At 41.4% G+C, this 26,541-nt stretch overlaps 3 protein-coding genes across 5 annotated transcripts in view; 1 reads left to right on the top strand and 2 right to left on the bottom strand.

The window, feature by feature from the left end:
- The window catches only part of cdk10 (cyclin dependent kinase 10), a 192,800-nt gene that overhangs the window by 16,785 nt on the left and 149,474 nt on the right, over positions 1-26,541 (top strand). Inside the window, exons 12-13 of one of the 3 annotated variants that reach the window (XM_085778304.1) lie at positions 1,557-1,609; positions 1,699-1,808. In XM_085778304.1, coding sequence (XP_085634430.1) covers positions 1,557-1,609; positions 1,699-1,793 — 148 coding nt within the window. In that variant the 3' untranslated portion in view covers positions 1,794-1,808. Of the gene's footprint in view, positions 1-1,556; positions 1,610-1,698; positions 2,789-26,541 lie in introns of those variants that run through there. The other 2 variants (XM_085778303.1, XM_085778305.1) reach the window with 2 other exon arrangements.
- vps4a (vacuolar protein sorting 4 homolog A) lies at positions 4,526-15,800 on the bottom strand. The gene is made up of 11 exons (XM_085778299.1): positions 15,560-15,800; positions 14,794-14,905; positions 14,524-14,668; positions 14,361-14,422; positions 13,540-13,659; positions 12,505-12,661; positions 12,108-12,256; positions 11,096-11,177; positions 7,011-7,230; positions 6,785-6,925; positions 4,526-5,338 (listed from the first exon to the last, which is right to left on the bottom strand). The coding sequence occupies exons 1-11, from the start codon at positions 15,578-15,580 to the stop codon at positions 5,237-5,239; spliced, it is 1,311 nt and encodes a 436-aa protein (XP_085634425.1). The 5' UTR covers positions 15,581-15,800; the 3' UTR covers positions 4,526-5,236.
- sntb2 (syntrophin, beta 2) overlaps positions 16,548-26,541 on the bottom strand; it is a 40,689-nt gene continuing 30,695 nt past the window's right edge. Inside the window, exons 5-7 of the mRNA XM_085778298.1 lie at positions 25,393-25,589; positions 21,672-21,862; positions 16,548-19,666 (exon numbers count right to left, since the gene is read on the bottom strand). Of these exons, the coding sequence (XP_085634424.1) occupies positions 19,574-19,666; positions 21,672-21,862; positions 25,393-25,589 (481 nt within the window). The 3' untranslated portion in view covers positions 16,548-19,573. The remainder of the gene's footprint in view (positions 19,667-21,671; positions 21,863-25,392; positions 25,590-26,541) is intronic.

The raw sequence follows: 26,541 nt of genomic DNA, 5'->3' as shown, positions 1-26,541 counted from the left end.
GGGAAAACGTGATGCATATAAGATGTGTAGCTTCAGCTAATTTACAGTCTTTGTCCCTGGTCAGGCTTTAGAATAGGATAAAATACACTGAATACAATAAATGCAATGATACAAATACAGTGAATAGGTACCATGAATAAATAAACATAGCTGCAAATCCACATGCTAACCTACACTTTTCAATAGAACTGTTTTGAAAATGTAATGACATTATCAAAAAAATGCAAATGTATTATTATTATAAATTGTAAAATGTAAATTAAGGAGGAATTCCTGCTGTACGTCACAGCCGGCCCTGCACTGTCATCACCTTGTTACTATAAAATAACCCCGCTATTCCTTCTATAAATGATCATCCACTCCTCTTCTCTGGCAGCCTTGCCTAGTAGTGTTGCCATGGTTACTGCACCGTCATAATCAAGATTGTTTTAACCTCTTTCTGGTAAATAAAGACACCTCACACCAACTACAGCCGCCTCGGCCTCATGCCGACTCCAGTGACACGGTGAAGTCCAGCTCACACTTCATATACGTGGATACACTCATATACCTGAGGCGACTGTGGCGTTGTGTGTTGAATTATTGATCAGATCAGCCCGATGTCCGAGGTTCACGTCACCTCTGCAGATGAACATCTGGGTCTACGAGAGCTGAGTCATGGTTTGACGTCAAAGCGAGGGTTTCTGCTGTCGGTCTCTCACATTCAGAGGAAGCTGCTCTGACCTGATCTGACAGCTACAAATTATTTACTGCTCTGTTTAGGGAGGATGTGTTATTTTGCTCTCGGTCGCATCTCTGTGCAGTGGTGTTAGATTTATCAGGAAACACAGTGTCGCCGACTCACCACTTCACAACTGCTGCTTTTTACAGTTATATGTGTATATTCAACACATTGGGATTCAATATACAGAAGAAACATTTTAGATTTCATCAGGTATCAGAAAGCACAAGTAAGTGCTGTACAAGCAAGTACAAGCTTTGGACCATCTATCCTTATGAGAAGATATATTTACATTTAGATAAATTGCAACTTTGAATAATGTTTTTTTAAAGAATTTTTAAGGCCATTTAACTTTTTTTGTAGACCAAGAGATTTAGTTGAAAACGAGAAAGTGAGATTATTTTTCCAAGATACTATTTATAGGTTATTAACTCTAAATACAAAAAAAAAAATGCTATTTAGTCACCAATTACTCCAATTAGTCACTGGTCATGAATACGAATAACTTTATTAATTCATTTGTCTGTCTGCCCATCAACCATTTGCAGAAGAATAAAACAACTTGTCTAATGTCTCCTACCAATGAATAAAAAAGAGTTATCAGTTAGTTGTCAATTAATAATTTGTCACAGCCTTAGTACATATGCATACATAATCAGTAGAGGATGTATTTGTCCCTTTGTTCTTCCTGTACACAGCTGACACTTTGACAGCTACATATTATTTACTCCACTGTCGAGGGACAGTGAGTTTCTTTTCCTGTGTGCCTCAGCAGTGTTTGTCAGGAAGCTGCTGAGCTGCCACAACTGATTGTTTCCTGCTTTCCTTAATACAGAGCTACGGCCAAAGACTGTCTGGAGAGTTCCTACTTCAAAGAAAAACCTCTACGTGAGTGAAAAGGATTTTGGCCGTGTATAGGCTGCGATCGCTGCCCCCGATGTCTGTCATTGATGGTGTTGCTCTGCTCCTCTGTGCAGCCTGTGAGCCGGAGCTGATGCCCACCTTCCCCCACCATCGCAACAAACGGGCTGCTCCTCCTGCAGAGAGCCATGCCAAGCGGAGCAAAGTGTGACCGTGGATGGAGGTGGTGACGGAGGAGGAGGAGATTTTTACTCAAAGGGTGGACACTGGTTTCTGTTTCCATGGCAAACACTGGGATCATGGCTTTGCTCTTAAGGACGTTAATGGATTTTACTGTGGAAATTTGAAATGAAATGAAAAATCAAATGAAAGCTAGCTCCAGTCAGGAGAGCTAAGTAAACAGTAATGCAGTAATCAAAGTGTTTAACAAGGCTGTAAACACACACTCTGCCCTGTAGATTCAGGCGGCTGCTGCGCTGTAGAAACCTCCTCTGCTGTAGCTTCCAGGTTGTTTCTTTAAGTTTATTTTTCTGCCAATATCTGTACATGATGGTTCAAGGTAATGAGGTTGTCTTCACAACTACATTGAGGCTCACTTGTGTGGAGAAAGTGACAGCTGTGTCAGCTGTCTTGTGATCAGTTTCCATCCCAAAATCCAAACAAGAAAACTCTGAGAAGTTGTGACGAGCAGCAGGAACTGAACCGACTTGCCTGCGCTCTGCCACAGTTCCACTGGATCTGTGTGAACCATCGTCATGTGTCAATGGGCAGTCCTGTGTCCTGTCAAAGTGTCCTTGAGGTGAAGCACTGAAGCCCTGAACCTGCTCACTTAGTGCAAGCTGTTAAAGGAATAGTTCAACATTTTGGAAATTCGCTCATTTGCTTTTCTACTTTACTGAATGCACAGAGTGCAGAATAAATAGCTTGGAGAATGTGGATGTTATTAGTCAGTGTGGTCAGGAAACATCTAAAACCACATGACTCTTTATTTTTTAAATGTTTGAAACACAGACCTCAGATCAGATCGGGGTCTCTGGTAAAGACTCCTCTGCTTCATCTTTATCTGAAGGAGCGTCATTAGGACACTGACAGGTTCAAACATGGCCGACAGTGGAGTGGTGGTTTTTCTCCTGTGACAAACCGATGTGTGGTCTGTCACATTTTCAAAATAAAATAAAATTCCACTGACTAAAAGGTCGTCTTCAAAGTAAGAGTGGAATAGTCAAAAGTACAATATGTGTCTGTAAGTGAAGTGATGTCAAAATCAGAAAATAAATAGTACAGATACAAGACAAATATACTGAAGTGAAATAATGTACTTTGTTACTGTGTACCCCTGAAAAGGACACTATAAAATCCCAAGGGTAAGCGGTGTCTTGAATGCAGCAGTCGTCCTCTCAGACTCTACACAATTTTGCAGCAGTTCTTGTCTATAACCATAATATTCATGTTTGTTGCTTCTGAAATTCCAATTGTGTGGCTTGATAACTCCGCCTTCCTGTTAGCTGCAGCCGACACCACTTACAGCTCACTTCATAACCACTGCACAGGTTTACACCTGGTGGTGTTGATGGTCTCGTGGTTGTTCCCCAACATGAAACATTCCTTCCAGAGCCTCATGTTGATGCCTAAAACGGACTGTAAATAAAGAGTGGCCTCCGTAGCAGAAATCACTGGTGCATGTAGTAGAGAACGTAGTGGCGGTGATGCAGAGCTTCTAAATGTGTTTGAACCACCAGCTATTAAAGGAAAAAAAACATCAAACCAACAACGGTCTGTTTTCATTTGAAATGTCAGTTTTTATTAATTCAGGTTAAATTAGTAGTCATGGTTACATGGCCAGTTGGAGATTAGGTCCCTTCGCAGGACTGTTAATAATAATAATGACCTCCCACTGAACCATTATGTACCTCCACAAACACACAGCGATACTAGCACTGAGCTATCACAAGAAGTGCTGTTTACTGAGTCAGCCAGACTGCTGTGACAGTGACAGGTCACAAGAAACATCCAACAGCAAACTGATTGAACCTGGCTAACTGCACCCAGCTCTCCTTTCTGCCCGTCAGTCCACAGCAGGACAAACACCAGGTTTAAACCAGCACTCGACACATGGTAGTGAGACAATATTATAGTGTGTCGTCCTCAGAGCTCAACTTGGTGCCATCGACTCCCAAAGGAAAGGAACAAGGCTTTCACTGGAGCTGTCTCATGAAACCTCAGTGAAAGAAACACTTCCAGTGTAAACAGACTGGATCTGGTAGTCAAGTTACATGTCAGGTGGGATCCAACGGTTGTATAAATAGTGTTGAACAGGACAAAAACAAAAAAGTGTCCATGTTGAAAGAGATGAGAGATCTAAGCCTTTGTGAACAGACTGCTACGCAAAACAACAAACGTCCATGGTATCAACATTCAAACAGGAAGGTGCATTCTGGGAAATGGAGCTTATTAAAAAACATCAACAAACAAAACAAAACAAAGTCCATCTTTCATTGGAAATAACAGCTGAGAAAAGAATCTCACCACTTGGTGTGTTTAGTGTCTGTTGTGGAGCCACCTCTCCTCCATGCAGATCATGTGATCTGATCAAAAACTCACCAATCAGATGCCGCCATGAGGTTTTTTTCTTCCCTACTGTTTCTTCCAAGATCACGAATGACTTTTGGACCAACATGGACGAGAGGACAGGATTTAAAGCTCCACAACAGCCACTACGGAGACATGGAGGTGAGACTGGTATCTCTAGGGCGACTGGAGTATCACCACCCAGTTCTTCTGAATCCAGTTCATGTTCTTGGATTCAGTCAACATGACATTTGGCTCTCAGTCAAGCGCAGCTCTTGTGTTGCAAATACTGACGATGAATGCTGAAGCTGCAGCAGCCGGCTAGCACAAGAGTTACCGGCCCGGTGAAGACGCAGAGCCATAGAGGGACGTGGAGGCAGTGATCATCACTTCATTTACCTTTTCATCAAATAACAAAAATAACAGGGCTCTCAACATATCGACGTAAACATTAAGACACACACGTTTAAGAAAAAACATGTAGATGCATTCACACACTCGCATGCCTGGCAGGAGAACTAACTTCTTGTTTGTTTCTTCTTCAAACGTCACTGTCCTTCATTGCGATCCAAAACAAAGTGCACGACGGCAACAGAAATGTACAGTCCTTCAGTCAGAGAGAGAATCGGCTCAGTAAGGGACAAACTTGATGCATTTAGACTCCAATGCAGATTTCCTTCGTCGATGCGGGCTAGATGAAAAGTTCTTTGAATGTGCTGTAGCGGCGGCTTTGTAAGGGAACATTGTCTTGAATGGAGGGGTTGGATGGGGGGGGGCAGACACGGGCTCTGTTGTCCAGCTATCAACTCACACCAAGATTTTCTATTGTTGCATTTGGTCAACGTCCTCCAGGGATTCAAAAACACTGGACTGGTAAAAACAAGTAAGAAATACACGACTTGTTGTCCTTTACCTGTTCAACCAGACCAGTGGTTAGTTTCAAACCCATGAGAGGCAGTGAACCAAGCGCTCAGCGGGGGGGTGGAGGTCTACAGGATGGTACAGCAGTAGAGGGGGGGATACGTTGATGGGAGCAGTTTGACCCTTCTGGTGGACCGGGGGAGGGGGAGGGGGGGCATGTGGAGCTCAGCCCTCCATCCCAAAGTCCTCTGTGAACTTCTTAACCTTAAGCAGGTCTTCGGTGTTGACGGTGGGACGGGTGGTGGACAGAGAGCGCAACATGTCCGACTGTGAAGGAGGCGGAGACACAAGTGGTGGTTTCAGTGCACAGTATGTAACTACAACAGGATGTACCTAACAGTAACAGTCCCACACAACAATGATTTCATTTGTTATTGTGTCTTCATCATCTCTTTTGGCTCTCTTTCATCTACTTTCACCAATAAACTCATTTCCCACACAAATCAACTGTGTGGTTTTACCTCATGAATATTTGACCCTTGATCTATTTGTGTTTTTTCACTCTACAGTGAATTTTATTTTCATCCAAATCAGTTCAAAACACTTTGTTCATCCTTCAATTTGACTCAAGTCTTTGGAAACAAAAATGTTGTGTCATGATGTTGTGTCTTGGACCAAACAAACACACTCCTTTACATGGGAATGGGATTTGTAGGCTGTTGTGTCAACCACCACAATGCCTATGCTGCTAACATTACACAACAGAGTTGTGTTTACTTTTACCGAGTATTGCAGGCCTTGTGATTTGGTAACTGCACTTGGCCATAATGTTATTTCAATTATTCATTGTGCAGCTCTATGTTAAAGCAACATTGCGGAGTTTCAGCGCAGTGCTTCCACCATCTGGTTGAGAAGCGCTATCTTCTGGGGGGAAAAACGAAAACGAAACTTATCAGCGAGCGCATCCAGCGTTTATTCCCATTAATAAACGACAGTATTTCCCACATGTTTGCAAGGAGACTGTGTGGCGGGTGGTCGGGGGAGGAGGGGAGGGGGTGTGTGGGGTGGGGGGGCAGCGGCGGCGGCAACAACGGCGACGACGAGCGGAGGAGAACCGTAGTTTCGCTTTTACCCACCACGTCTCTCCCTCGACGCAGAGGGGAGGGGGGAGGAGGGGGGGCGGTGTTTCGTACCCGTGCAGGGAAGTTACATAGTGCAGTTTCAGCCGATGCGACCCGGCTCAGGCTGCGGCGGCAGCACCATTCATCCTATTAACCATTTTTCTACCATTGCAATGAGTCTGGAAACATTATTTTAAGGCCGAAAAACTCTGCAATGTTACTTTAAATATAACAGGACTTACAACACTGCTGTGTCAATGTAGGTATATTAATGCTGCATTAAGACAAACAGACAGTTTCTTGTGCTCCGACTGTTCAAGACTGGCTGCATTGACATGAGCTTAATGTTGTCATAGAGAACACATGGTGCTGGGATATATAATAATAAATGACTCTTTGAGGACTTGTTCAGTATTAATCTATGATAGAGACCTTTTTGTGAACCAGGGGCTACGAGTCCTTACAATCATTTCTAGTCCTTTTGAGACAGGGAAGAGAATCATTTTAGGATTGAAAAACCAAATTTCAATAAAAATATCATCAATATGCTCTGATCTACATAAACAGTGCTTAACTGTGCTTCTGTATTGTCACTAAATCTCAATCATTGTCCTCAAACTTACTTTTTAACCTTTGTAGCACTATCACTCACCATGCAGACTATGGGCTCCAGTAGCTTATCACTAGGCACATCCATCCAGGTCATCTCTATGGCTGCAGGGTCGCCAGGGGAACACGGAGTCAAGAGGTCATCCACCATCACCTGGTTGTTGCTTCTGGATGGACCGCGAACCTGCAGGAGCAGCCACCAGACGCGTAAAAAATGATGTCAAAACATTCACCGGAGCAAAAGCGCGACCAATCCCTCATGAACTCACCTTTTTGAAGTGCGTGGCAGACTGGACCTTCCTAACGGGCTGCATGAGCGCGTCCCGAACGATGATGCTGATGTCGGCTCCGGAGTAGCCGTCTGTTTTGCGCGCGAGCTGCCGCAGGTCGGCCTCGCTCAGGCTGTGTGGCGTGTTGCCCAGATGAAGACGGAACATCTGAGCCCGAGCCGGTTCCTCCGGAAGAGGGATGTAGATACGCTTCTCAAATCTGACACGTGACAGAGGACAAGGAACGTTCAACGTGATCATCAGCTTCACATCACAGTAGATGAGCAGCACTCTGACCTAGTAAAGACTTTACAGAGCCAGGCTGTTTGTATCTGAACTAGGGATGTCACGATTAGAGATTTTCTCGGTACGATTATTGTCAGAGTAATAATTACAGTATTACAATTATCACGATTATTATGCATTAATTAATTTCACAACACTATGAATATGTAAAATCAAATTTTGTCAAAATATTTAAGTATCTATTAATGTAGGACCAATTAATCATCCCCAAGGGGAAGTGTTTGAAATTTGAAGTCATTAATTGTCATCTACTGTATACCAAATGTTTAACTTTATTATTTTAATCATTTTTAATTACAAATGACACGCTAACATTTAAATTCCTATAAATTCAATGTTACATTAGGTAAATGGACCAGTATCTGTGCATTCACCTTTACTTTGGCGCTGATCTGGCGATATGGTTCCAAAATAATCTTTTTTGGAAAGTGACGGTATTTATGAATCTTTACAATTAATTAATCGTGGCGTTTAATGCCATGATTAAATGTGAAAACAAGTAATCATGACATCCCTAATCTGAACGTAACACAGTTACAGATACATCAGTGTGAATTCTGTGAAAATGAAGAAGAGGCGAGCATTCACCTCCAGCTCACTGAAGCAACAAGGTCTGATCTAAACCATTCTGTTCTGTATTCACTCAGTGGCAGAACATTTTCAAACTTGCTGATTGACAAAACCTTTAAAGATGTGACCTGTTTTGGTTTGGAACTGAACCCAGCACGGTAATGCTTTGTCTCAACTCGCATACTTCCATGAGTACCCTGTCATGTAGTATACTACTTACTTCTGTAGTGCGCAAATTTCGACAGATAGTGTTGTCTCAAATCGAATGCTATCGTTGTGCACTCACCGGAACTAACAATCGCAACGGCTGCCAACAGCTTCTTTTTTTGGACCGCTAGTGTCACCCGTCAACACATCTACTGGCTTGTTTTGTTTGTAATAATAATAATTAGCGGTCACGAACGCCGCCGCATCAGCCGGCTCCTCATACCAGAGACGTTCGCTCATACTGACAGAAAACATTTGCCTGCCAGTATGTTCATTTACATATATTATCTTCCACTACGTAGCCAAGACGGCGATCATTGAGGGTGGGAAATGTCCATCATTCCACACTCAACTTTTTGGCCATTATGAGTGGACCATCCGGATACTTACAGTGCACTGCATTTTGACATACTTCAGTCAGTTGAGACGCACTTACATACTCAAAATACTTAGTGTAAGTATGGAAGTATTCGAATTTAGACACAGCATTAGTTTGGTTCAAGTCATATGTTTTAGTGAACCGACATGCACCTTGCATTACATCTAAATGAACGGACAACGTGCACTCGCAACATCCACATCCACTCAAATATAATACCCTACATTTTAAAACACATCACTTCTACAATATTTACTTTTTAACTATTTTTTTATCTGAGCACACAAACATCCTGAACCAGCTGGCCTGAATCATGGTGTACAAGTACAGTCAAATGTCTCCTATGGAAACAAATTGGCTCAACAAAGCAAAAATGAAATTATTAAACAAACATTGACAATATGGAACAAGATGGTAAAAGAATACAATATGGAGGGAGACATCAAATTATTAATTTGGCCTGCTCTAGATCCCAGATTCGAACCAGGAATCAGTGATGCTGGATTCAGGCGATGGTGGGACAGAGGCATCACAGCAGTATGCACAATAACTCATAGAGGGCTCTTAAAAAGTTTCAGTGAGTTACAAAAAGAATTCGGGCTGGAAAACAAAGATTTTTTCGTAACCTGCAAATAAGAGATTTTTTCGATAAAAGAATCAAACCAACATTGTCCAGAGAGGGCAATACAGTGATAGATACTCTAACTGAAGCCTATAAAAAAAAGAATAAAAAAAGAATATCTAAAATATATCAAGGCCTTCAGAAACAGAATGGGATCAACACAGGATACATTAAAGCAAAATAGGAGAAAGAACTAAATATAGAAATATCAGAGGAGGATTGGTGTTCTATGTGGAGTGCACATCAACTGCGTTTACATGCACTTCAGTACCCCGATTTCAATCGGGTTTTTTAAGTACCCCGAATTTGTGTTTGCGCATGTAAACACCATTTCCCGATTCCAGAAATCGGGATAAGCTCATATCCCGATTTTGAGAAACCCGATTTTGCTGCCCGGAGAACTCCGAAAGAAATCAGGATACTGGAGCATGTAAACACAGTACCCCGATATCTGAAAGCTGCTCAGCCAGCTGACGTAACCGTTACCATAGATACGTTACGTAACAAAATGGCGGCGACAACAAGAGCGCATTCTGGAGCGACGAGGAGACTATTAAGTTTGTTTTGTTTGTTTTTTTCATGCGAGAAAGTAACTGTTTAGTCCCCCAATGTGCGGTCGGTTTATACAAATGACGGCTGTTTACAAGTTTGCTACGACGTTTTCCAGAGGAGTGAAGCTCCCCGTGTGTGAGCTGTGACATCACAGAGACAGCAGCCGGTCTGCAGAGCTGCTCGGCCGGCCAGACTACTCCGTCACCTCGGTAGAGAAGACGGTCGTTAATTAACTTACCCGTAGGTTTTTAGATGTTTACTGCCGGCTGGTTAAATTCTTTTTAGGAGATAAATGCTGGTCTCATTGATGAAATCTAACAATTGTGGCAGTTGCCTTAGTTTGTTTGAATGAAAAGTGAAGCTTCATGTGTGTATTGGAGGAGCAGTGCTGCCTGCATGGAGGCTCTGTCGCCTAACGTGTGTACAGAAATCACCACTTTTACATCAATAAATGCATGTTTTAAGATAAACCGATCAGTCTGCATTGAATTTACCTTTCTTTTATTAAGTTATATAACATGGCAGCATTTTTAATTTGTAAATTTTCGGACCTACATATTTCCTAGTAGTTGCGCTTCCTGTTGTAAATAATAAACATGAATGAAACACACATACGCACGTAAGACGCAGTAATCAGAAACCGGGATACTGTATTTATCATGTATACAGGGATACTGAATAACCGGGTTTCTCTAACTTCATGTAAACACCATACCCCAAATTTGATCAATAATCGGGGTACTTAAAAAACCCGATTGAAATCGGGGTACTGAAGTGCATGTAAACGCAGTCATTTCATCTACAAGTTCAAAGAAGTGGAGAATATTTGGCTGGATATTCTTTTTTTCATTACACCTCTTATAAAAAGCAAATTCTCTCAATCACAAGAACACAAAATGCTGGTATAAAACAGAATCTCCAAGCATTAAAGCAGAAGTAAGTGGTCCGGTCGTTTTCGCTAACGCTGCGTTCCAGGCAGGCTTTTGAAATCGTAAATTACAGCTTCAAGTCACAACTTACGACTTTGTAGCGTTCCAGGCAACCCACTCGTGTTTCTGTGTGTTTAATGGAAAAGATGACTTTCTCTCTCCGATCTAGAGGAGCAACCTTTTCCAGGAAATGGGAGAAATGGGCTGCTTTTATCAAAACAATTGAGGACGCTACACACTAACAAGTAAAGACACTGGACATTATATATAGGTCTTTCAACTGAGGAGCCCCCATGTTTTCATTTGTGTTTTTGTTTTATTGTCTTGACAGTTTGTTGTCAACTTGTTTTTCTCTGAAAATACTTAATAAAAAGTATTTTAAAAAAAGAAATGTCTCCTATGAATGACAGAGATGTATTTAAGTCTCCTGTGGAATAAAAGCATTTGTTACTTGAATTATGTCCCCAAAAAACCCTTGTAAAACAAACTCAGGGTGAGAGTAAGTAAAGAGACACCTGACCTTCTGCGGATGGCAGCGTCTAGCACCCAGGGGATGTTGGTGGCTCCTAACACCAAGATCCCATCGTTGTTGTTTCCCACACCTACAAAACCAAAGGTCTTCCGTCAGCACCAGCACTTCCTGCTTCCCTCAGTCCACTGAGGGTTTTTTTTATATAGCAGACCTTCTATGTTACTTATACAGTACATAATAATAAATACAGAATTTGGTACTGCACACTCTGCAATTGACCTATAAGCCCCGCCCCCTCCACTCTCTCGGACAAACAGTCAACATTCGGTGACAGTTGCTATGGCAGCTGTCACAGTAGGAGATATTTCACAGGAGGCAATTGATGATTTTTGGAGACAGAAAAATTAAATATCATCTCGAAGTCACCAAAACTTCACTTAGCTTTACTGCTATGACTGTCTGTTGCCGCGAAACGCCGATAGCGACGGGCTAATGTCTGTTAGCCTATCTATGGAGTTTTACATTATACGTTAGCATTAAGCTAGTGGACTTTATGCTTAGTTGTGATACTGGCTAACATCTAAACATCTCTGACAATATGTTGCCTCAAATACGTTGTTGACTTAACTTAGAACAGATGTAGACATCCTTGTTAATTTTATCCACGTTTAGTTGGTGTTGCAGGTCTACCGCATAACTTTATCCAGAGCAGACACTTCTCTCGGTTGAGATGTGGCTTGGGAAAAGGTAAAAAAAAATCCACCCCGTGGCCCAGCCTCTCGGGATACCTAGTGTCGGAGTTGCATCTACCCCATGCACACCATTTGACCATTTTAAACTTAAAATGTCAAGAAAAAACATATAAAAACGAAGGAAAACTGACTAACTGCAATGCATTTCAATGGACGTGGAAGCAGAGAATGTCCGAGTGTATGGGCTAGCTATGCGCACTGTGATTGGCTCATCGCGTTTGGGGGCGTGGCTTAGCCATAGGTCAATTGTGCATTCTTATTGTACATCAGTCTGTTTGTTCTGTTTCTTCAGCTCATCATCAGCTCACCCTGCATCTGGACCAGGAACTCTGTCTTGATGCGTCGAGCAGCCTCGCTCTCATTCTCATTCCTGGAGCCGCACAGAGAGTCCACCTCGTCAATGAAGATGATTGAGGGCTTGTGTTGGCGAGCCAGGTCAAACAGATTCTTCACCAGCCTGAGAGAGAAGGTGAGAGACAAGAACAGCACATTTGAAAGGAGGTGCAGTAGGATACAATGATGATTGTGATGAGGGAGTGTCCCTGTTCTAGTCTGACAGGAAATTAGTTTACAGAGAGGTGGAGGTAGGTTTGATCAGCTTCAAAAACAAGCTACAGATGTTTGATCACTGCAAAAGAAGCCCATGTCCTGACTTTCCCTGTTTATAACACAATGATTTCAGGTGTGTGTGAGGAGGAGACATACTTCTCACTCTCTCCCAACCACTTGGACATGAGGTCTGAGGAGGAGACAGAGAAGAAGGTGGAGTTGTTGGCCTCTGTGGCCACGGCCTTGGCGAGGTACGACTTCCCCGTCCCTGGAGGACCGAACAGCAGGATGCCTCTCCACGGAGTTCGCTTGCCTGAGAACAGAGAGACGGTTGGTCATACTAGTGGACAAGTTACTGGGGGAGCATCCAGTAGCCCGCTGCAGCTGTGCAGGACTAATGGAGACGATGATAAATCAGGTGCAGAGATGACCATGAAAACATTTACTGCTCTACCAACTAACGGTCAAAAGCAGCTTTCCAGCTCTACAATAATAAAATAATAATAATAATCAAAACTAAACTATCTAAATATACAAGAGTTATATTTATTATGAAAATAACACCTGCATTCCTCACACACATAGCAGCTTTTATTGTATGTAATTTTTTTTTTGTTTGTTTATTAGATGGATCCCCATTAGCTGCTGCCTTGGCGACCACTAATCTTCCTGGGGTCCATAGGGTACATAGTACAGTGTAACATCAATGATATACCCAGACATCAATACATACAGTCATACATTCCAATCATAACTACACTTCACATATAATAAACACTTATAATAAAAACAACAATAACAACAACAATACACATGTGTACACACACACACACACACACACCAATTTATACATGCATACTACCACAATATATCAAAAACATCATAATTCATACATATCATATATTAATGCCCTACATTTGTAATATATTTTTTGTCACTACTATCATAATAATCCTAATTGTAATACCAATAATGAATTCCCAGTCATATGGTCAGCTGCATTAGGTGAGCCTCGAGTAGTTTTTTAAAAGTGAATTTGTTTTGTGAGTGAGATATGTGAGGAGGTAAAGAGTTCCAGGACATTGTTGAACGATAGATCACAGAGTGTTTGAGTAGATTAGTTCTCGGTAATTATGAATCTTTACAATTAGTGGATGTAAGCAGATGTGGAGGCAGCAGATGCAGCAGTACCTGTGAAGAGGTGAGGGAACTTGATGGGCAGGATGACAGCTTCCTTCAGAGCTTCTTTGGCCCCCTCCAGCCCGGCCACGTCGTTCCACCGGACATTGGGCTTCTCCATTACAATAGCACCTGGACACAGAGGCAGGAGGACATCAGTAAGAGCTTAACAACCCTGAAATGCAAACTTGGAGAAACTCATCATGGCAGCCATTCACCTAGCACTACCCAGAACTCATTACTTTCATTGAATCTGGTAGAGTTCAATCATCAATTCAATCAATTATACAAATATAAAATAAGAAAACATCCTAGGAGGCAGACTGTATGTCTTGCTCTTCATTCATCATGATGCACAGTATTTCTATTGTATCGATATGTTTACATTTTCAATTGTGATGCAGATGTGTTGCGATACTCAATGTAATTATAACATTGGTTTATGTTCTAATGTGCCTTACCTCCTAATAAAAATATTAACAAGAAATTACATCAATTATTTAGGTCTTATGTCTTTCAATCAGTCATAATTATTATTATTGCTGAGCTGTTGTTATTGCTGATACTTTCATAGCCTGTCCTTTTTTTTTTTTTTTTACTATTTGTCACGACAATCATACACAACACTTGGACATGCCAAATTGTGCATATCACAACTGCTGTTTACTCCCATTTCAGTTGGCTAATATTTTGTAGTCTGTATAAATCTTTACTGTATCAACAAACCCTATTGTCTTGCTTTTGCACCAGTCATCAGAAACAAGGAGGTCGTGAAAAAAAGACAAAATAACAGTTTTAGTAATTTCACACCCATCATGGATTTTCCTACTCACCCATTAGCTGCTCCTGTAATTTCTTCTTCTCTGGGTTTTCACCCTCGCTGTCACTATCACTCCTAGGATGAAAACAGAGCCATGTAAAATAACAGGAAAAACAGAGAATCCCACTACTAACGTCTACATGCTCACTGACAGAGCAGGGGAAACGACAACATACTTGTCATTGCTCTGTGCCTCTTTCACAGGCTTCTTGCCCTGTTTGTCTTTATTCTTCAGGTAGTCCTTGAGTTTCTCTGCTCGGTCCAGGTACTGCATACATTTTGCCCGTATGCTTTCCTTTGCTTTGTCACTGTGGGCCTCATCTATAGGAAAAGACGATTCATTTCAATGCAGCAACATGAATAAACCCAATATTTAAGTCAATAGAAGAGCGCAATAGTTAGTGTAGGATGGATAGTTGAACCTCCAGTCATGCTGTAATACTCACATTTGATGGCATGTAGGAAATACTCCACAGCATGCTGATACAGGCGCAAGGCCTCCTCATAATTCTTTGCCTTGTCTTCTTCTGTGGCTTTAGTCACAAGATCAATCGCTTTCTGCAACAAACAAATATAAATCATATCACAGGACAGATGGAGACACAAATAGAGGCAGGAAAATGTACATGTTAGTCATCATTGTATTAGTCTGCTCATGTGCACAGTGAAGCTGCAACCAAAACAAAGCATCAGTGACACATAATGTCATACAATAAGATCATATAAGTTTCATTGTTTTAAAAATAAATTTACTGTAACGCTTGCTTCAGCCAATCGCCACATTTAAAAGATCCATAATATAATATTTCATTTTTCTCCTATAACTGTCTGTAAACAGGAGCCACAGCCCAGCTAACGGGCTCTTACCGTTATAAACATCACCCAGCTGGGGTTTGACGTCAGTTAGCAACCCACAAACACATGAACAACAACCAAATTAGTCAAAATTATATTATTTCTTAATTATTTAGTTAATAAACACGGGGATGTTAAATTAATATGTTTATGGTTATGTTTCTGTAAGACAATGGAAGTACTGTTAACTGAACTGGCTTGCCAACAACAATGTCAGCGGGCTTTGGCGTCAGCTGTTTTGTTAGCAGCAGCAGGTTAGCTCGCTGCTGCTGTGAGCTCAGAGAAAGACAAGTTGTGTCCAGTTGTAGCCATAGAGCTAAGGGGCAGCAGCTAGCAGCAGCTAATACCCTAACGTACCTGCAGTGTTGACGTTGTCATTTCATCTCACTCTTCTGCTAACACCGCCCAGATTTCTATCCTCCCCCAAAATGTGGATCTCTTATGACGAGAGGGACGCGTTAACAGCCCTGTGTTGTCGGGAGGTGGCGGCTTGACATGACGAGACTGCGGCTTGTGTTTGCTACAGCTAGCAAAGATGACAGCCCTGCATCGACCCAGCGAAACCACAGTAGCACTGCGTCTGCCGACAAGCTAGCTGCTGCTACACACATCACTTCCGGTGGAAACCTTCAAAATAAAACGCACACTTAAACGCTAAAACCAGAGGATTTCTGGCTCTGCTAAAACTCAGATTATATAATTTTACTATATACAATTGTTCAAAACAAAAGACTCCAGGGACTTCTTGCTGAACTTGTTCTTGCTGTGTTAAAAAAAAACAGGCGTCCAAGAGAAAAGGGGGACTTGAGGCACTCTGTCATCAGGTGAAAAAAGATAGAATTTTGAGAGCAATGGCAGTAGAACAGACACTGATGAAGACTATTGAGTCAATAAGTGTAGGTCTGTTTTGTTGCCTTTGCTGTCAAATAAAATATGAAATAAAATCAATTTCTTTCACCAACGCCTGCATTATTTGTCACAGCAAGAAGTCCCTGGAATCTTGTTTTAAGATACACCTGCCTGGCTGCCTCACAGAAGAGCATCTGTCTAAGATAATGATCCAAACAGTGCTTCCTCCTTTATTTATTTATTTTTTAAAATATATTTGTTCAATTTCGACTATTTAAACCATACCATAAAATACCATATAGCCTACATTTCTATTTTCCGGTTGCACGGCGAAAACTGGTAACTTGACGAATGAAACAGGAGGAGACGCTTCCGGTGAGCGCAGCTGGCGCCACCAAGTGGTACTGTAGCAGTAGTACACCCACAGGATACCACTGACACTACACTACTCAATACAGTACATGAATATTTTATTTCAACAAACCACGCCGTGAACTTATTTGATTTGTAACAGTTTTATTGGTGGATATTTACATTTGAGATTATTACATTGCTATCATACATTGTATACTGTGTTTTGGAAGGAAGTCTAAAATACTTTGCATATGACAGGTTGTTGCAGCAGCACTTTATCGTCTTGTGACCTTTCAGTTAAGTGATTGTGTTGGACGCAAGCTGCCACAGATATGACCTTTGGTTAAAAATAAACCCCTTCTTTGAAGCATTGCTTTGCATAGACAGGATAGCCGCGATTCCTGACATAAAGAAAGAGGTTTTTTTTAATCACTCTGCAGAGGAGATGTACATTCACAGGTTTTAAAGGGGTTTGTTAGATTAGTGCATCAAGCTCAAAGAGGGACGGCCTGCATCTTGCTGAAGGCTGACTCCCTTCAGACAATCACATCTGTGCAGCAGGTTAGAGGAATAAAATGAAATGAAAAGATGATGCAACGCAACACTTCTATTGCTCCAAACGCTGAAGGAAGAAGACTTCATTTGAGGCCTGATATCACTCAGACCTCCCACATACTGTCTACCAATCCTTGAACACAGCCATTCCAATAATCATACCCTGAAAAAGCTATACAGCTCTAGGAGATACATGGTTACATATTTTTGCTTTCATAAACAGGCCAACAAACTGTTTTTTCTCCAAACCATCACAAGCACATCAGAGTCTAAATTAGAATAGACGTCCTTCAGAGGTGATTGTGTCTCTTATCCAATGAAAGAGGGGCTTTCCTATGTTACAAGGTCAGTGGACACAATGGTACATTGTTTGAGGTCCAGAAGAACTCTAAGGTTCTGCTGACGGGCGACTAGTGTCGTGTACCATACAGTTAGACTGATTTCATGTCAGGTCTCAACACAGGCACTGGACTGAACAGATGAACTGACGGGAGCAGGACTGTAGTTTATTCAGCCGACATAGACTCTGACCTAACGTAGGCATGCAATACCTAAGGCTGAGTGTCAAAGACATGAACAAACAGCTGATGGTACTTAGTTCTGACAGAGATTATAAGGTCTGCAATGGGATTTCAGTTTCACAGTTTAACCATAGTTTGCCAAATAACTTTAACTCTTGGTCCATTTATTAGCTCTTTCATCTCCATCTTACTGTCTTCCTCAGTATTGTTCATTACATGACCCCAAAAGTGGAGGACTACTTCGGTGAAGGAGAGAACAAATATTGTAGAGTGATATCTGTGTGCACCTAGGTCCATAATCATCAAACTGCTAAATGGGACATTTTCGGCTTAAGTGAAAGATAAAACCAAAACCCCTCACTGTTATGCCTATCAGCAGACATACTCAGACCAGGGTACTTTTAGCCAACTATGTGAAACATATAAGGACATTTAAAATGTTTTGTCTTGTTCTGCTTCCCTCAGGGAAGTAAACAGCATGAATACGGCGAGCAACTACACTGTTCTTATCTGTTGTCTTTGACGTACCTTGTCTACATGCAGCAGAATTTCTTTCCTGCTAGAGTTTGGTTTTGTTTTGCCTCCGTTTTTTAGCCTATTTCCTATTGTTTTATCTTTTTTTTCCTCTAAAACATTATAAATATATCGACTGTTACAGTTCAGATTATAAAAATACAATGGTACCTCTGTCATGTGATGGCCCACCTCGAGACAAACCATTTAACAGTCCTTTACCAGAGAAATGATGCTATAGTAATCTCAAGAGAAGTGAATGAGATGATAGCGACGCTGAGACGGAGACAACATGGTAGTGGAGGTGAAGAGCATCATGTCATATATCATCATCTGATACAGAGCTCGGTATCATGAAGTCATGCTATCATGAGATAGATACACACATAAAAAAAAACAAATGGCATAATAACAAAGTAATATTGTTTACACTATAAGAGTAATACTATTGCTTGTGCATGTCAAAAGCTTAAAATTCTCTTATTGTGTGAAATAAAAGGAAAAATGAGTGTCTTTGACTACATGTGAAAAGGCACAGTTGGCAATCCTGATTACAACAGTAGTTTGGGATAATGTGCTAAAAGGTGAGTCTGCAGGCAGGCACACTATCAAGCCAACAGACACATGTAGTAGAGACACACACACGCACACACACGCACACACACACAGTGACTTCCATTCATTGTGGACAGCCTGACCCTAGCCTTAACCTTAACCAGGATGTGAGAAATGACGTTTAGCCTCATTCGGTCAACATGAGGACAACTGGCCCCAACATGGTCGCTGTTTATACTGGAGAAGGTCCCGCAGAGGTAACAACACACACACACGCACACACACACACACACACACACACACACACACACACACACACACACACACACACTCAATCACACAATCTCTGAATATCAGTCAACTGCATTCTGACTCTACACCAGCTCTCACATGTCAACACAAATACAAACAAATACATTAAAAAGAGCCCAAAGTACATTAGAAGGCTGTCGTGGAATGATAGGCATAGAGTAAAAACAGGGAGCGTTCACCAATCTGTGCTTGGCTGTGTATTAATTGTCCAAAAACATCCTTCTGTCCTTTTATATTTAGTAACACGTTGCTTGAAGTCCACTGGTGATGTCATCTCATTGGCACATCACATATCTCAGCTCCTTTTTATTCTGCATAATAATGGACATTACATTATACTGAGTTTTAATCTGTTATCACATGGAATGTTATGAGATTGTTAAGAGCTTTTGTTTTTTTTTGCGTACTGTGACTGACTTCAAGCAAAGTGCTGCCAACCTTTACCTTTATCTTGCAGCACAACTGAGTGCAAGAGGCAGCGAGGAGCAGTCAGGAGAGAAGGCACGTTTTTGAGACAATCAACAATACAACTCCTGGGTTAGACCTTCCCTGCAGTGCCACATCAGGCCTGACTTCAGCTGTGAATGGAGAAACTGGAAGAAAATAAAATGAAAAAAGACATAAAAAAAAAAAAATGTAACCCCCATTATCAGCATTTTAAGGACATCTTCCCCGCCTTTGGAGCTCATCCACACTGCTGCTGGCGGCCGCTTCACGTCAGCAGGCCCATACGAGTGAGCTTGGCTGACAGGAAGGAGTGGAGGACAAACACCACCGGCTTTGGACCAGAGTGGAGGTCAAACACCTGGAGGACGGAGACAGGAAAGAGAGAGGCGACATGAAAGAGACATAACACGAAAAATAAATGCAACAGTTTACACATAAATCAATTAAATTAAAGGTACATTGTGTAAGAATTACTCCCATCTAGCGGTGCGGTTGTAGATCGCAAGCGACCTGGTCCTTATTTTTCATGCTGCATTCACGTGAAATTGGGCAGACGGCAGACGGATGACAGCTGCTACAGGTAACGGCATAAACAAGCCTCTATGTAAACAAGTGGTCCGTCAGCACGAGGCAAAACAATACAAGTGACAATATGTTGTCATGGCGATGTGGTATTGTTTACCTGACCCACGTTTTACCGGCTTTCTCTGGACTTCTGTGACTAAAATGACATCTGGTTTGTTACCGACGGCCGTCTGCCCGACTGCAGGTGAATGCAGCATCAGTGTAACGCTCCACTCCTCCTCACTGCGTTACCACGGTGACTTTTCACAGACGCCACCTCGACCTGAGCCGACAGCTCCGGTGTCTCCGCTGAGTTTCCGTGGTTTCCTACCGTCACGCTGCCACTGAACGTAAAAACATGGAGACACCACATGGCAGCAGCACCGAGCTTACCCGCTCCATGTAGATATGAATGATATAAACGGCTAATTCAGAGCTGAAAGGAACACTTCACTTTGTTGATGGGGGTGATTACTGATTACTGAAAAGCGTACTTTTGAACGAAATAATCGATTTTCGTGAATAGATAACAGGAGAAGTTACACAATGTACCTTTAATTAATTATGTTGTTCTTTGCTTCTGGACTCGGTCTGCTGTCTTCACTGCAACAAAAGTTCTTTGCTGCTTCTCAGAGAAAATTGATTAAAAACTCTGTCCTCTGACCAAATACATCCAAAGAAACACACACACACATTAATTGTGCGTGTGTGAGGCCCTATAAAAGACTCAATCACTCCTGGTATATCCCAGCCCGACCCTGCGTTGATAAGGGATCCAGACGATGGATGGATGTAGTGGACAGCTTTACTTATGTTATTACACTGTATCTGTGAGTGTAGTCACACTGAAGGTCTCCACACTGTGTCTGAACTCAGATTTGAAAATGTGTACGTTACAGTAATCTAAGTCTGCAGACATTCCCCTCTGTTATGAGTGAAATTAATTATTTTGGCTTCCTGAGACAGAAAATGACATGACAAGCAGAGAAAGCTCCACCTGTTTGTTTGTTTTTTTGTTTTTTTTTCATGACGAGCCATTTGTCCTGAAGCCTCAGCTGATATTAATGTCATGTTTCACAGTTTCCATGTTAACTGGTACTGGCGTTTCCTCAGTGTTCCTGTTTCCTTTAAGGGAAAAGCTGCAATCAAACTTCTGACATACAACTGAGATTAGGAAATCACGTGTACTGTAGCTCTATAGTTGAGATAAGCTGGCACACAGTCACTCTGACGCAGACTCTCTGGTCTTATCATTACAAAACTATTAACTCATAAATGGACAACAACAACTCTGAAGATTATTTATTTTATCAGGCTGAAGTACCAAATATGTTCTGGTTTCAGCTTTTTGCTCTTCAAACATTGTGATGACATCACATCACTGTGATGGGTCACCAAACAATCACAACCTAATACAGTATATGGAAACATATTAAGATTATCAGTTTGATTGCTCATTGATTATTATCATTGATCAGTTGATGGATACTGTTGCCATAGCAGATTCACCAGAGGAAAACATCCTGATGCCCAGAGGAACTGTATTTATTGATTTATGATGTTACTAAATATATGAACGCAGTCTTTTTATAACGTGTGTAACATATAATATGTAACAGTGGATTCATCACTGTGTTGTCATTGTTATTCTTATATGGTGTTTATCATTATCTTCTATTTCATGGCTTAGAGCCACTTCCTATCAACATGGCTCCTCACTGTTGGAGACCATTTGTCCAATTGTTTATCGCAAGTCAGACAGTCATGTGACAACCTATATAAATATGACAGTAGCTCACCATTTCTCCCTCTGGACCTCCAAAGTCAAGGTAAAGGTTGCGTATTCCGTCGTCAGCGGACATTTTCAGCTTCTCGTAGGGGTATCTGAACAGCACGGCTCCTCCAGGCGGCTCGGCCGGTTCTCTCATCACAGTGAAGCCCTTCTCGTAGTGCAGCGTCAGCCGGACATCCTGCCTGTTTAAGGTGCAGCCTGGGGGACGGGGTGAGAGAGGACAGCAGGTGGAAGAGACGGATGGGTGAGCAGGTGAGAGATGTGTGTGTGATAGGTGTCAGACAGACTATCCAGGTTAACTGGGATGATAAATCCTCCTTGGTATTTACCCAGGGGGCAAAATCCCAGTTTTTTGGAAAACAGACACGGAGCGTTGTAAAAGGTTTGACACCGAAATGATATCTAGGAACTTCAAGGATTAAAACCTGGGTGAACAACCCGGTCAACTAGCTGCTGGAAAGCTACAGGGGCCTTGGGTCATTTTGTTGGCAAAATTATGTAAATGCAAATATTTAGGTACTACAATGGCATAAATAGTCATACAACTATAAAATTTGGCAGAGAGTATCTTGACACATAGAGGGAGGCATGAAAAAAAGATTCTGGGGTTTGTTGCAACTCGATTTTAAGATATCACCCTCAACATCCCAAAAAAGACCAAAAAAAAGTACTGTTCGCCTGACAAATTCTCATGAAAATTATTATTTTTCAGCACTTTATGGAGAATATCTATGCTTAACATGTACGTATATAGAAAACTTCCTTAATTCATAAGCTTCCATTTGAGTCCAAGATAGCCTTTCTATCTCAAAAGCCCCACTTGCTGTAGCCAACGGTCTTCTCTATCTATCTGTTCACTTTGGGGAGACCAGAAACAGAATGGTTTCTGATCATGCCAGTTAACATGGAGTTTTTCAGTGTTTCATTGTTTGGAGACAGCCTGTAGCTTTCCAGTAGCTAGTAGAAAGGCTATCTTGGATAATAACTCTTTCGATAAAACATGGATGGACGACATTTCTGGCAAGGAAAGGTTTTTCTTTTTTTCAACAAGTTCATCCTCTGTTTTGTCATAGAAATTCTCCAGGTGTCAAATCAACTATATATTACCAATGTAGTTCACTGTAAAAAAAATAAAAAAAAAATAAACCAAAGCAAAAGCATTTTCAGCGTATAATTTCACACACAAGAAAGCCTGCTAACTATTGACTCTTGCACATTTAGTTGCAAACGTAAAGGCATTGTGTTTAATGCACATTGCATATTTGAATAGCAGAAAACAAGCTCTGAGGGAATTTAGGAGTTATGAATTTGACATCCTCTAAATCTGAAACATAGGTTAAATTAAAAAAAAAAGAGATAGAAATCTGTCAAGTGGTAAAATACAGTATATGTTTCCTCTGCCAGAAATGTTATTTTTGAAATTATTTTGACGTATGTACATTTAAAAGATTATTGTAGTTATCTGCTGCACTTCCTGTTTTAACACAAATCAAATGAGTGACTGTCTCTTTATTATCTGTCTCTTTATAATAATAATAATAATGATCACTTCCTAAATCTACAACATCTAATCAAACCAGGTTTGATGTGTTGTTCTGCTACACCTCAGAGTCAAGTGTATCTTCCATAGAGAAGTGAAGCAGCTTGAGCAGCTTTAACCGTGAGCTCATCTGATCTGAAAGCATTTCAAAGGCCATGACTGGAACCTGAATGGCCTGAATGCTTCTGCACAACTACGTGTTTGTGTAGCAGCGGGACAGGGAAGGAGGGAAAAAAAAAAAAAGACTGAGGCTTTTACACCAGCCAACTATTGTTCTGCACAGAGTGGAAACATTCCCCTCTGCTGGCTCCCACTTCTGCTTTTCCTCCACAGAGCTGCTCTTTCTGAGCTGCTGCACAGTGCTAGTTGAGCCAGTTACTGTCAGGAGCTTCCTGTTACAGACAAACTAACGTCTGTCTGAGGCATTTGAAGAAAAATACATTTAGAAAAGTTATTTACCTCTGCTTTTGTAAAAAACTAAACAAATTACATACAAGTGGATTTAGTTTGGACAAACATTTCCTCTAGACTTTAACTTCTCTTTGACCTTCACTTGTAAATCTGATGACTTCATGGATGAGGTCAAATCAAATCCTCTGCTGGATGGTTTACAACACTCTCTGCCACCCTGTCTGCACTGACACAAACCATACCCACAGGAACACAATAAGACACAGCCTGTCCAATTCAACACCAGAGCAACACGACACCTTTACACTATTAATATATTACATATTTTTTTCCCATTCTTGCTCTCTCGCTCTCTCACCATAAGAGAATATACCCCTTACAAAATAAAAATTCTGCATTTAAATTCATAAGCACCAAAGCACTATCAGAAAAACAGTCTTTAAATTATTGGTGATAATTATACCACAGCCCAGTCCTGTCAGTGTCGTATCATCATATAAAAAGATTTGATTACCATAACTGATCTGTTGATATGTGGGTAACATCTGCATATAGAAGCTAGGTGGAGCCAGTTTACATTCATATTTACCATCTGTCAGATACTTTTATCCAAAGTGGCTCACCAGTGAGGGACATCACTGAAGCTTCGCTGCAGTAGAGACCTCCATGTGAGGACTAAAAACTACATCTATTGTATTCAAAGTTTGGCCTGAAAAATGTTAAATATAGAAATAAGAGCAGCGATATATGCAATATTTTTTTCTGAGATGTAGTGAGCACTGTTTCCTATGCCAGAAATGTCATGCCAGAGTAAAATCATAAAGTAATAGTATATAGTATAAAGCTTCTGCTTGTGGACATCACTGCTATTAACTTTATTTATTGAACTGTTGTGTTGATGATGATGATGATGATGATGATGATGATGATGATGATGATGATGATGATGATGATGAGAAGGATTATAAGTGAGAGATTCGTCATGTTGAATAATTTGGTTCAGCTCAGCCATATCCAACACCTACAATGTTATAACATTACTGGTATGTAGATCAGTATATTTGAGCTGAACATAGTGATGACATAGGTCTGTGATATATTATGTATTATAAAACGGAGAGGTGAAATCCGGCAATCTGATTGGTTGTTAACCGTGGTATAATGAGCATATACCACGGCTACTATTCTAAAGCCTTATCACAGCGTAGGCTATCACTCCGTGTCAGGCACGTATGACTGGTATGAATGGAAGTTGTTGTCATGTATCCATGACAATGGACTGTTGCAGTCCGTAGCCAAAGACAGTTGATGTTTTTACGATGTTAAAAAATGGACTAAAGCAGTTGAATTCACATGTTTAAGGTGAACTTTCACCTCCGGGGAGGGTTAACAATGGTAGAGCCGAGCGGATTGAGCAGTGACTTTCACCTGAAAAAAAGCGGAGGAAAAGACGAGATGCAGAGCTAATTTGGAGCTAATGTCTGGAGAGGTGGGACTATTTTTTCACAGTGGGGCTATTTTATTGGATAATATGTATTTCTGGTTGAATAAAACTACATGAAATTGATTGCGTATCCCTCTTTCATATTGCCTTTATTGGTAACTGTTTTATAAAAGCAATACATCACGACAGACCGTGGTATATGCTCATTATACCACTGTCGTGATATATTGCTTAAGTGACTGTATGGGGAGATCAGCCTCTATAGCAAATCAATGGGACTGATTTCAAACTCTCAGGACAGACTGATCAGCTGCAGCACACACCCACACTCACCGATGGAGACTTCTTTGATGAGCTCGGCGGCAGCGTGTGCCCCCTGCACTAGCGCTCGTGTCCACGAGGACAGATCCCAGTGGGTCTCCACTCGAAAGACGTGGGACTCGATGCCCCGCCCTGTGCCTGTTCGAGTAGCGAACACCAGGTCTGAGCCTTGGGCTGGAGACCCTCGTGCACTGCCAGAGTGAACCAGTCTGGAGAAAGAGAGAGACACACATGGAGATACTGGCACACTTCACTTCCTCACATAATCTCACACAGACACAGACAGACACAGACAGACAGTCTCAGAGATGAGTGACCAATGTAATTTACTGCTCTGGTCAGTGTGATTCCATAAAGAGGATGAACAGGGTTTATACATGTGCTAATGTGTATCATTGAAAGAGTTTCACTTTAATTTGTCACATTTCAAAGTGAAAATCTTCAGATACTTCTCATAGTTTGAATATTCACACACATTTTCTGCCTTGCCTTGATTTATATAGCTCAGTGAGAGACAGAGAGGAAACTCAGGGAGAGGGAGATAGAGGTGATCAAATGCAGCAAAAGGCCATGAGTTGGATTCAAACCCACAGCTGCTGCAGTACCTCTACCTAGCCACCACACTCAAATGCATTTCAATGTAAAATGTACATTTAAAGGGATACACCAACATTTTTTTTTTTTACGTGTCTTGCCTCACTCCTGAGTCCATGACAAGCAGATAGTCACCATCCTTTCGACTGTGTGTGCAGTAACAAGGGAGAGCCCATATCGCCTGTAATTAGCTTAGCTCAAATGCTAGGTAGTGTTAGCCTGCACCTAAAGTCATCAGAGAAACTGTTCAGCAACTCTAAACGGAAAACGGCGGGCCGATCTTCGTCTCAGAGCTGACAAAACTCTCCGGTAAGGCATCTTGAGCGGTCAAATGCTGGTAACGGGACCAGATCGGTCAAAACGGAGGGTTCAAGCAAAGACGGTTTATTTTGGTTCAAGCTAGCTACATCGAGGGTAGGTTAGCTTCCTATTTCAAAGTAAAAGCACAAATTCTATCGTCATGGTTTTCTGTAAGTAAAGGGCAACAGGTGTTTTATTTTGTGAAAGTAACCGGAAGTGCGTTGGTCACAACGGCTAGCTTGAGTAGCGCCGAATTCGTCTGAACAA

The sequence above is a fragment of the Trachurus japonicus genome, chromosome 6 (genome assembly GCF_045865225.1).
Source record: "Trachurus japonicus isolate A0001 chromosome 6, Traja_1.0".
NCBI classification, from domain to species: domain Eukaryota; kingdom Metazoa; phylum Chordata; class Actinopteri; order Carangiformes; family Carangidae; genus Trachurus; species Trachurus japonicus.
This window is presented reverse-complemented; position numbering and strand designations above follow the sequence as displayed.